Below are 12,578 nucleotides of genomic sequence, written 5' to 3'. Positions count from 1 at the left end.
AAAAAAAAAATATACCCACAAATGTTAAAGAAAATATCCATAAATCTGATCAGAAAAAGAGCATTCCATTTTAGAAACAACCATCCAGTATTAAATGAAGTTCCATAACATAAAGAAATGCAGAGTAATGCATCTGGGGATTAATAATTGGAAGGAGCCGCTTATGCTGGGAGGTGAGAGGCTGATATGCACGGATGGGGAGTGGGACCTTGGGATGATAGTGTCTGAAGATCTTAAGGTGAGAAAGCAGTGCGACAAGGTGGTGGCTGCTGCCAGAAGGATGCTGGGCTGTATAAAGAGAGGCATAACCAGTAGAAGAATGAAAGTTTTGTTGCCCCTGTACAGGTTGTTGGTGAGGCCCAACTTGGAGTATTGTGTTCAGTTTTGGAGACTGTAACTGGTGAAGGACATAAGAAGACCTGAAGCAGTCCAGAGGAGGGCAACGAAAATGATAGGATATTTGCGCCAAAAGATATATGAAGAGAGACTTGAAGCCCTGAATATGTATACCATAGAGCAGAGTTAGGCAATTCCAGTCCTCGAGAGCCAGAGCCAAGTCAGGTTTTCATGATATCCACCATGAATATGCATGAGATGGATTTGCGTGCACTGCCTCCTTGAGATGCAAATCTATCTCATACATATTTATTGTGGATATCCTGAAAACCTGACCTGGCTCCGGCTCTCGAGGACCGAAATTGCCTACCCCTGCCATAGAGGAAAGGAGGGACCGGGGAGATATGATTCAGATGTTCAAATACTTGAAAGGTATTAACGTAGAACAAAATCTTTTCCAGAGAAATGAAAATGGTAAAACCAGAGGACATAATTTGAGGTTGAGGGGTGGTAGACTCAAGAGCAATGTATGGAAATTCTTCTTTAAGGAGAGGGTGGTGGATGCCTGTAATGCGCTCCCAAGAGAAGTTGTGGAGATGAAAACGGTGACGGAGTTCAAAAAAGCATGGGATGAACACAGAGGTGGTGGAGAATGGGCTGGGGAGGACTTCAATGGCTGGGATGGTGAAGATGAGCTAGAGTTGTGCTGTGATGGAGACTTCAGTAGTTGGAACCTGAGAACAGTACCGGACAGAGCTTTGGATTCTTGCCCAGAAATTGATAAGAAGAAAAAACAAACAACAACAACAAATTTTAGATTGAATCAGGTTGGGCAGACTGGATGGACCATTCGGGTCTTTATCTGCCTTCATCTACTATGTTACTATATATGTTACTAATATGTTTTTCTCAATCCTCAGATACCTCCACAGTTCAGATGCACTCCTAGTTGCCATCGTGGTTACAGGAAATTACCCAAACAAGGACAACCCATCTGCTGCTATGACTGTATTCAGTGTGTAGAGGGAGAGATCTCCAACCAAACTGGTGGGTGAATCATGGAACACATCAGATACAAATAAATATAGGTTATCTATTATAGTCCCTCCTCTTGAAATTAGGGAGGGAAGAAAGTCTTTAAATGTGTAATTAATTGTTCCACAGGCTGGGTGGGACATAGAAACAATTTTTCTTAACAAATTGAGGAAAATAATTCAGATAAGATTTCTCTCTTCTCATCAGCTGGCCAATTAGTCATGGTGATAGCTCAGAAACTGCCCTGTCTCTTTAAAAGCAAAATATCATAGGGAAATCTGAGCCTAATCCAAGGACAGAGATACCCTGAAATCAAAAATCAAAATGCATCAATCCTGTCTTATGGAAATTAAGTAGAATCACACCGTCACCAAAATATAAGCAAACAATCTGATCATCTCTATAGTAGAATTGTTAAGGTTTTGCATTAAACATACACCTTCTGTACTGGTAGATGAAGGAGGACTTACATTCAGGTATTGTAGACCTTACAAGCATTTTACACCACTTTGGAATAAGACGGTTTATAAATTTTTAATAAAATGAAAAAATGTAATGAAAATTGCTCTGTCCAAGGGGACTTATAATCTTAATATTTTCTCCCATTGCTATAAAACTGATGAAGACATGTTTATATAAGTGAGGTAACAGGTTCAAAAATTAACATGGTGTAAAACCTGTGTAGTCTGACCAATATCTGCCATTAAGTTACTGCACAAGGAAAATGTTTAAGAGCATGAGAACATAAGAGATGCCAAAATGGGTCAGACAGAAAGCCCATCAAGACCAGTATCTTGTTTCCAACAGTGGCTAATAAAAATGCAAAGTTTGCATGCAAATGATTCAGGTGAATGTTCATCATAATTCCCTACTCTATTGTCCAACGATCACTATGAAAGCGACTCACACATGCGCACAGTCAGCAGGGGAATCCTGCATCGCTGGAAAGCAGGGGAGGCCCCAAAACCAGCCTCCTGCTTCTCAACTGATCGGGTAGGAAACCTTTTATTTTTCTTTTTAATGGGCATAGATGATGTGCATGTTACACATGAACAATATATGTCCCACTAAAAAAAAAAAAATGCACCCCCGCACCAATGACGGCTATCCACAATGAACCAGCACCATAAGCCACCTCCCCATACCAGCAAAAATGGCAGGAGAAATGCTCATTTCCTCTTGCCATGCCAAACCTCCTAAGAAAGAAAATTGGCAGGAAGGATGACCACTCCCTCCTGCCAATGTGAATCTTTCCCCCTTCCATGGCAGCGATATGGCAGGAGGGATGCCCACTCCCTCCTGACAATGAAGGCCCACTTACATCTCCTACCCTACCCTTTTTCCCCTCCCCCAAAAAGGCAGGATGGATGCCCACCTTCTAATGCAACTCCCCCCTAGGCAGAGATATGGCAGGAGGGATGCCCACTCCCTTCTGCCACTGAAGGCCCACTCCTACACCAAGCACCCCAAAACATTCCCTCCCCTCCCCCTTTCCCTACTATAAAAAAGGCACATGATGCACCGGGGAGGGAAGGCCCATCATTTTGAGTGGTGGACCTACGAGCAAGATGGACTGAGCTTCTGTCCTACTCTAACATCTCTAAAAAAATTATGCGGGGTTCAGGGGTGCCATCCCCTGCCACCCCTGACCCCTACATACCTTTTTAGAGATGTTGGAGTAGGACAGAAGCTCAGATGTTTCACTCAAGATGTTTCAGAGAGAGAAAAGCAATCAAATGAGCCGGTTCTACAAAAACATATTTAAAAGAACGGTATCTGATGACACATTTACATGGATATCTAAGAAAGAAAAAAGCTCCAATCTGGGTCACACCTGGCTTCAACATTAAGAATTCCCTTCTTCTCTTCTGAGTCTCCCTTGAGACATCAGGAAATATTTGAATATGGAGACCCAAGAAGTCCTTAGATCTATTTTTAAAGAAAAGTTTAAGTATCCAGTCCTTATCTGGAGCCAAAGCTACAGTCAGTAAGAGAGTGGCTGGGATAGCCAATTCTCTATCTGATTGTTCCAATAAAGTGGAAACGTCCAAGGGTGCTTCCTGTGACATTCCTTCATCTTCTTTCTTTTGAGGATCCCGATTTCTTAAGAACATAAGAACATAAGCAGTGCCTCTGCTGGGTCAGACCACAGGTCCATCCCGCCCAGCAGTCCGCTCCCGCGGCGGCCCAACAGGTCATGACTTGTCTGAATCACCCCTTGGTTTCTCATCGAAGTCCTATCTTCCCATCAAATTCCTGACCCTTTGTCCCCGCACCCCTTTCAGTACCCTACGATCCCTTTGTCCCTCAGGAATCCGTCCAATCCCTGTTTGAATCCCTATACTGTATTCTGCCAGATCACTTCCTCCGGGAGCGCATTCCATGTGTCCACGACCCTTTGGGTGAAGAAAAACTTCCTTGCATTTTTCTTGAACCTATCCCCCTTCAGTTTCTCCGAGTGCCCCCTCGTACCCATTGTCCCTCTCAGTCTGAAGAACCTGTCCCTATCCACCCTCTCTATGCCTCTCAGGATTTTGAAGGTCTCTATCATATCTCCCCTGAGCCTCCTCTTTTCCAGAGAGAAGAGACCCAGCTTATCCAGCCTCTCGGCGTATGGGCAGTTTTCCAGCCCTCTTACCAGCTTCGTTGCTCTCCTTTGGACTCTCTCAAGTACCGCCATGTCTTTCTTGAGGTGCGGCGACCAATACTGAACGCAGTATTCCAGATGCGGGCGCACCATCGCCCGATATAGTGGCATGATGACTTCCCGAGTCCTGGTTGTGATACCCTTCTTTATGATGCCCAGCATCCTGTTGCCAAGCAGGGTGAACTGGAAGTCATTGCCAAAGGGGAGGACCTGGATGTAATTGGAATTATGGAAACTTGGTGGACAGAGGACAATCAATGGGATGTGGCGCTGCCAGGGTACAAGATCTACAGGAGGGACAGGACCCACAAGAAGGGGGGAGGCATAGCACTATACATAAAGGACTCTATCTACTCGGTCAGGATGGATACGGCGACAAAGGCAGAGGGGCTGGAATCACTATTGGTCAAATTGCCGGGAACCAAAGGTGCAGACATAAAACTGGGGCTGTATTATCGTCCACCTGGTACGCCGGATGCAATTGGACACGACTTGGAAGCGGAACTGAAGCAGGAATGCAGTACTGGAAATGTAACAGTGATGGGGACTTCAACCACCCGGGGATAGACTGGAGTACGGGTCACTCCAACTGCACCAGGGAAACGGAATTCGTAGAAGCTGTGAGGGACTGCTTCATGGAACAACTAGTCAATGAACCGACGCGAGGGGGAACAACTCTTGACCTTATCCTTAACGGATTAGGGGGGCCTGCAAGAGGGGTAGAAGTGGGAGGACCACTAGGCAACAGTGATCACAACGCAATCAGATTCACATTAGAAAGGGGGACACCCATAGTGAGGAGGACCGCATCGACTGCGCTCAACTTCAGGAAAGGGAAATATGTTGCTATGAGGGAAATGGTGGGGAGGAAGCTCAAGAACAGCTTTAGGATGGAGACTGTAGGAAGCGCCTGGACCCTATTCAGGGACACCCTACAGGAAGCACAAAACCTGTACATCCCCAGTTTCAGGAAAGGCTGTAAGAACAAGCGGTCAAAAAGTGTCCTTCCGGAGATGGAAAAAAGACCCAATGGAGGAAAATCACCAGAAGCACAGGAATTGCCAAAAGGAATGTCACCGAGAGGTTAGAAAAGCAAAAAGGGAATACGAGGAGGGGCTGGCCAGGGAGGCGAAAAACTTCAAGGCATTCTTCAGTTACGTAAAGGGGAAGCAACCAGCGAGAGAGGAGGTGGGGCCGTTGGATGATGGGGATAGGAAAGGAGTGATTAAGGAGGACAAAGAGGTAGCTGAGAGGTTGAACACGTTCTTCTCGTCGGTCTTCACGTGCGAAGACACATCCAATATACCGGACCCAGAGGAGCTCATGAGGGGGGAACAGGCCGAAAAATTGGAGCATATAGAGGTAAGTCAGGAGGATGTCCTCAAACAGATAGACAGGCTAAAAAGCGGCAAATCACCGGGACCGGACGGGATCCACCCAAGGGTTCTAAAGGAACTAAGACAGGAAATAGCGGGCACAATCCAGCATGTTTGCAACCTATCCCTGAGAACAGGAGAGGTGCCAGAGGACTGGAAACTGGTGAATGTCACACCTATCTTTAAGAAGGGATCGAGGGGTGACCCCGGGAACTACAGGCCGGTGAGCCTGACTTCAGTTATAGGGAAGATGGTGGAAGCGATGATCAAGGACAACATTTGCGAACACATAGAGAAAAATGACTTACTGCGAACAAGCCAGCACGGATTCTGTAAGGGAAGGTCATGCCTTATGAACCTACTGTACTTCTTCGAGGGAATAAGCAGTCAGGTGGACAAAGGGGAACCCATGGACATCATTTACCTCGATTTTCAAAAGGCTTTTGACAAGGTGCCACATGAAAGGCTGCTCAAGAAGCTGTGGAACCACGGGGTGGGCGGGGATGTACACAGATGGATCAAGCACTGGCTGTCAGGTAGACTGCAGAGGGTCGGAGTAAAGGGCCAATATTCTGACTGGCAGGGAGTCACGAGAGGTGTGCCGCAGGGAACGGTGCTGGGGCCGCTACTCTTCAACATATTTATCAATGACCTGGAAATGGAGGCAAAATGTGAGGTTATAAAATTTGCGGACGATACCAAACTCTGCGGCAGAGTTAGGACCAGGGAGGAGTGTGAGGACCTGCAAAGGGACCTGGACAAGCTGGAAGAATGGGCAAACAAATGGCAAATGCGCTTTAACGTTGAGAAATGCAAGGTCATGCATATAGGAAATAAGAACCCGTTGTTCAACTACAAAATGGGGGTGGGCACTCTTGGGAGACAGCGGACTTGAGAGAGACTTGGGTGGGCAAATAATATACCCTTGTAAGAGGTGATAAAGAATCCTCAGGTATTGTTAATATCTCCAGAAAGTAGCGCTTTATCATTTCTCGTGGAGAAATTGATGAAATTTTTGGAAAGTTAATTAAATGCAAATTATTAGCCCGATTCTTATTTTCAAGATCTTCCAATTTTGTTTTCATAATTAGATTATCTTTAACAAGTAGATCTTGATTACTTTTAATTGTTTTAAGTTCCTTATTTTCTTCTTGTATTTCGGACTTCAGCAATACAATATCTTGCTTTAATAAATTAATTTCTCCTTTCTGGTTTTTTTATCTCTTGATCCAAGTGTTTTATTTGCAGATTAAGGGAATTCCCTAAATTAGATACTAAGTCCCATAGAGAATCTAAAGTGACTTCAGAGGGCTTATCAGGAGGAATAAACGTAACTTGTGTCTTTAAATATTGTTCAGTCGAGTGCTTTACCTCTCTGGGGTCCTGAGTTTCTTCAGCCAACGTTGTCCCAGTCGCTGGTTCTTTCCAGAGGAGAGAATCACACTGGGTTGTTCCCTGTAGCGAGCCCTCCAACAAACTGGCCTCTCGGGGGGAGAACATTTCCTCTTCGGGTGTGCTCTCCCCTCGTGGTGAGCTGGCTCTCAGCGCTTGTGCCTGAAGCGGAGGCGTCCTTACGTCGGGGCTCAGCGTGATATTGAGCCCTTGAGGAGACCCCGCGGCACTACTCTCTGCCGGGGCACTCACAGGGCGATTCCCCGAAGCTTCCTGCTCGCTCAGAAGGCGCCGAAAAATGTCATTGACCGTAGGCAACGGGGCTACCGAACGTCGGGAGGCCCCACCGACGCTTCTGCCCCTTCTTTTCGGCATTTTGGCCAACAAATCTTAAGGTAAGTAGACTATCGACGGCGTCCTCACAGCAATCAGATAGCAGTAGTGGCCATCTTGGATCTACATGGCATTTCAATATTAATGAGCTTATTTGCACAGTCAGATCAGAGAATGTACAATCATACAAAAAACAACAAGAAAATCCAACACAATCTGCAGTGAAGAGGGTACAGCACAAAGAACAAAAGAAATACTGAAATGTGCACCAAAAGTGATGTGCACCAAAAAAACCAAAGCGATGAGAGTGATGAAAAAGTGAGAACCACATTCCAATGGAAATAAGAGACAATTACAAAACTGGTGCATATGTATCTATATATTATAAACATAATAATATAATGTATCTGATATGTATTATAAACATAATAATATAAATAATTGTAATTCACTAATAGCTCGCAGTTTAGTTTTAAATTTATGGTTGCTATTTTAGCTTGCTATTTAAGTTATGCTATTTTTTTAAAATGTTTTTACTCAAGTGGCCATTAGCTCCTAATTCACTAGTAGCTTCTTGTTTAGAGTTAGTATTTTCCGTCACGTATAGTCTGGTTGCGTCAATGGCTTATTTTCATTAGTAACAGACCATCACCCCATAATAAACTGATCCAGTTGGCATTGTTCTTGTTCTTTTTTTATGCATTCTGTTATTAGGGATTCTGCCATATGAATGATTTTTATATAATTGTTGTGTCCTATCCCCTATATCCCTTTTTGATATGAATAATTCACCTGTTTAGATCGTAATGTCCCAATACCCCCATTTTTGTGGTCCCTGGGCTTTTCCTTTTAAGATTATTGAAGACTATCATATTTTCACTCTATTATATCCATTCAGGGCATTTTTTTTAAAAAAATATGTGTTTATTAACAGTGAAGCAACACAAACAGCCAGGATTTAACAACTCCAGAACAGACAAGCAGATACCGCAAGGTATACAAAAGCAACTGATATAGTCAGAACAAGCCAAAATACAAGAACCCCCAGTGCAATCCGTCAACATGAAATACATTCAGGGCATTTTTAGTACCCTAGTTCCTTTTTTACTCACTTTCTTTACGTGTCTTTGACTCTTAATAAAGTTATCATTTATTAATTTTTGTTGAACGTACAAAGAATGTATGTCCCCAGTTTCAGGAAAGGCTGCAAGAACAAGCGATCAAAGGACCCGGTTTGGATGTCAACTGAAGTAAAGAGGGCAATAAATGACAAAAAAGTATCCTTCCGGAGATGGAAAAAGGACCCAACGGAGGAAAATCACCAGGCGCACAGGAAATGCCAAAAGGAATGCCACCAAGAGGTTAGAAAAGCGAAAGGGGAATACGAAGAGGGGCTGGCCAGGGAGGCGAAAAACTTCAAGGCATTCTTCAGTTACGTAAAGGGGAAGCGACCAGCGAGAGAGGAGGTGGGGCCGTTGGACGATGGGGATAGGAAGGGAGTGATTAAAGAGGATAAAGAGGTAGCTGAGAGGTTGAACACGTTCTTCTCGTCGGTTTTCACGAGCGAAGACATATCTAATATACCGGACTCAGAAGAGCTCATGAGTGGGGAACAGGCCGAAAAATTGGAGCACATAGAGGTAAGTAAGGAGGATGTCCTCAAACAGATAGACAGGTTAAAATGCGGTAAATCACCGGGCCCGGACGGGATCCACCCAAGGGTTCTGAAGGAACTAAGACAAGAAATAGCGGGCACAATCCAGCATGTTTGCAACCTATCCTTGAAAACTGGTGAGGTACCAGAGGACTGGAAATTGGCGAATGTCACACATATCTTCAAGAAGGGATCGAGGGGTGACCCCGGGAACTACAGGCCGGTGAGCCTGACTTCAATTATAGGGAAGATGGTGGAAGCTATGATCAAGGACGGCATTTGCGAGCACATCGAGAGGAATGGCCTACTGAGAACAAGCCAGCACGGATTATGTAAGGGAAGGTCGTGCCTAACGAACCTTCTGTACTTCTTTGAGGGAATAAGCAGTCGGGTGGACAATGGGGAACCCATAGACATCATTTACCTCGATTTTCAAAAGGCTTTCGACAAGGTGCCACATGAAAGGCTGCTTAGGAAGCTGTGGAACCACGGGGTGGGAGGGGATGTGCACAGATGGATCAAGCACTGGTTGTCGGGTAGACTGCAGAGGGTCGGAGTGAAGGGCCAATATTCTGACTGGTGGGGAGTCACGAGCGGTGTGCCACAGGGATTGGTGCTGGGGCCGTTACTCTTCAACATATTTATCAATGACCTGGAAAAGGAGGCAAAGTGCGAGGTTATAAAATTTGCAGACGATACCAAACTGTGCGGTAGAGTTAGGTCCAGGGAGGAGTGTGAGGACCTGCAAAGGGACCTGGACAAGCTGGAAGACTGGGCAAACAAATGGCAAATGCGCTTTAACGTGGAAAAATGCAAGGTCATGCATATAGGGAAAAAGAACCCGTTGTTCAACTACAAATTGGGGGGGGCATTGTTGGGAGACAGCAGACTTGAGAGAGACTTGGGTGTGCTGGTGGATGCATCACTGAAGCCATCTGCACAGTGCGCAGCAGCCTCAAAAAAAGCCAACAGGATGCTGGGCATCATAAAGAGGAGCATAACAACCAGGACGCGGGAAGTCATCATGCCATTGTATCGAGCGATGGTGCATCCACATCTGGAATACTGCGTTCAGTATTGGTCGCCACACCTCAAGAAGGACATGGCGGTACTTGAGAGAGTCCAAAGGAGAGCAACGAAACTGGTAAAAGGGCTGGAACACTGCCCATACGCCGAGAGGTTGGATAGGCTGGGGCTCTTCTCTCTGGAAAAAAGGAGGCTCAGGGGAGATATGATAGAGACCTTCAAGATCATGAGGGGCATAGAGAGGGTGGATAGGGACAGATTCTTCAGACTGAAGGGGACAACAAGTACGAGGGGGCATTCGGAGAAACTGAAGGGAGATAGGTTCAAAACAAATGCAAGGAAGTTTTTTTCACCCAAAGGGTCGTGGACACTTGGAATGCGCTACCGGAGGAAGTGATCAGGCAGAGTACGGTACAGGGATTCAAACAGGGATTGGACGGATTCCTGAGGGATAAAGGGATCGTGGGATACTGAGGGAGGAGCTGGGATGTAACACAAGTATAGAAAGCTAACCAGGTAATAAGTATAGAAACCCAACAGGTCGTGCATGTGGAAGACCGGAGGGTTAGGCTACGATGGGAAGATAGGACTTCAATGAGAAACAAAGGTGGCAATGGAGCCCCTTCTGGTGATTCAGACAGGTCGTGACCTGTTTGGGCCGCCACGGGAGCGGACTGCCGGGCAGGATGGACCTATGGTCTGACCCGGCAGAGGCACTGCTTATGTTCTTATGTTTTTAACTTTTATATTGTGGCATATACATGTTTATGAACATTTGCTTTTATTTATTCTTCTAGTTTATTCTTTATGCGGTTTAATTTGATACCTTGTCAACCTTGGTAGGTCCTGAAGTTCCATTACCCTTGTTTTCCCCTTTTAAGTTTATGATTTGCACTTTGCATGTTTCTTCATCCTCTTTTCTTCTTCTTTTTTTGTTGGCTCTTATTTTTCAGTCCTTTCTCTCGCACACACACGCACCCATATTTCATAATTTTGCTTTTCTTATCACTCCGTGTCCTCTTAATTATTCTTTATATTATTATGTTTATAATACATATCAAATACATATGCACCAGTTTTGTTATTCTCTCATTTCCATTAGAATGTGGTTCTCACTTTTTCAATCATGCAGAAAACTATGCGGTGAGCTGTTTTCTGCGTCAGGTTGGTAAAGGTGATTGTCGCTAAAGCTGTTAAAACAGGTTTAGTGATGAACACTGGCTTTAATAATAATAATAATAATAATAATAACTTTATTCTTCTATACCGCCACAATCTTGTGACTTCTAGGCGGTTTACATTCAAGAGAGCTGGACATTTACAATATGCAGATAGTCAGAGGAAAATACAGAGTACAGGAATTTTAAGAAAGCGAAAAGATAAAAATATACAGTTTGCTAAGAAATTTCCGAAGGACCTGTTTGGAAAAGGTCACGAATTACAAACATAAAAAAATACAGCGAAAATTACAATATACAGTTTGTTAGGAATTTTTAGAAGGAACATATTAGATGAAAGGTCCCGAATTACAAAATACAGTTTGATTAGAATTTCAGAGGGGGCTTATTTAGTGCATCTGGGCCCCAGTGTGCTGTCCATAGTCCTTAACTCTCCATGCAGTTAGTTTGAATTAGAGAGCTCAGTCTTGGTTGAGTGGTAAAGATTATAAGGCTCACACTATTTAAGTGCACTTTAGTAAACAGGCCTTATGAAATCTGTGAGATAATGAAATGCAAATCTTCTTTCTCAGATATGGACACCTGCATAACATGTCCAGATGATCAATGGTCCAATCAGAAAAGAGATGCCTGCATCCCAAAAGTAATAACTTTTCTGACTTTTGAAGAGCCTCTAGGGATTGTTTTAACTTTTATCAGCATGTTCTTCTTTCTGGTCACTGCTGTCATCTTGGGAATCTTTATTCATTACCGACATACTCCCATAGTGAGAGCCAACAACCGACACCTCAGCTATATTCTCCTCATCTCCCTCATGCTCTGCTTCCTCTGCTCATTGCTATTCATTGGGTATCCTGAGGATGTTACCTGCATTCTCAGACATACTACTTTTGGGATTGCTTTCTCCATTGCTCTCTCCTCTATACTGGCAAAAACCATCACTGTGGTCACAGCCTTCCAAGCTACCAAACCAGGAAGCAAGCTCCGGAAATGGATGGGTTCCAGAGTCTCAGTTTCTGTAGTCCTTTGTTGTTCTCTTATTCAAATTGTTTTTTGTTTTCTCTGGTTTTTCATTGCTCCCCCATTCCCATATCTCAATATGAGATCAGAAATTAGATCAATACTAATTGAATGTAATGAAGGGTCGATAGTTGCATTTTACTGTGTTCTGGGTTATCTGGGATTTCTGGCTATTATCAGCTTCATCGTAGCTTTCTTAGCAAGAAATCTACCTGACAGTTTCAATGAGGCCAAGTACATCACCTTTAGCATGCTGGTCTTCTGCAGCGTCTGGATCTCCTTTATCCCAACATACCTGAGCACAAAGGGCAAGTACATGGTGGTAGTGGAGATATTTGCTATTCTGGCCTCCAGTGCTGGAATACTGGGCTGCATCTTTCTTCCCAAATGTTACATTATTCTGCTGAGACCTCAAAGGAATAGCAAGAAGGAGCTAAAAAAAATGTAGCGGCCTTTATACTAAACTGCATTAAATGTTATCACCTACTTAAGATGGTAAAAAAAAAAGACATCAGAAATGCATTCAAAATTTTTTGCAGTAATTTTCCTGGAAGCATGTACTAATCGAAGGTGGTGGGTCA

At 44.1% G+C, this 12,578-nt stretch overlaps 1 protein-coding gene across 1 annotated transcript in view; it reads left to right on the top strand.

Moving 5' to 3' along the window:
- LOC117346137 (vomeronasal type-2 receptor 26-like) overlaps nucleotides 1–12,445 on the top strand; it is a 33,781-nt gene extending 21,336 nt beyond the window's left edge. Inside the window, exons 4-5 of the mRNA XM_033915542.1 lie at nucleotides 1,257–1,383; nucleotides 11,550–12,445. Coding sequence (XP_033771433.1) covers nucleotides 1,257–1,383; nucleotides 11,550–12,445 — 1,023 coding nt within the window. The remainder of the gene's footprint in view (nucleotides 1–1,256; nucleotides 1,384–11,549) is intronic.
- The last annotated feature ends 133 nt before the right edge of the window (nucleotides 12,446–12,578 follow it).

Source organism: Geotrypetes seraphini, chromosome 12, assembly GCF_902459505.1.
Source record: "Geotrypetes seraphini chromosome 12, aGeoSer1.1, whole genome shotgun sequence".
Lineage (NCBI taxonomy): Eukaryota > Metazoa > Chordata > Amphibia > Gymnophiona > Dermophiidae > Geotrypetes > Geotrypetes seraphini.
This window is presented reverse-complemented; position numbering and strand designations above follow the sequence as displayed.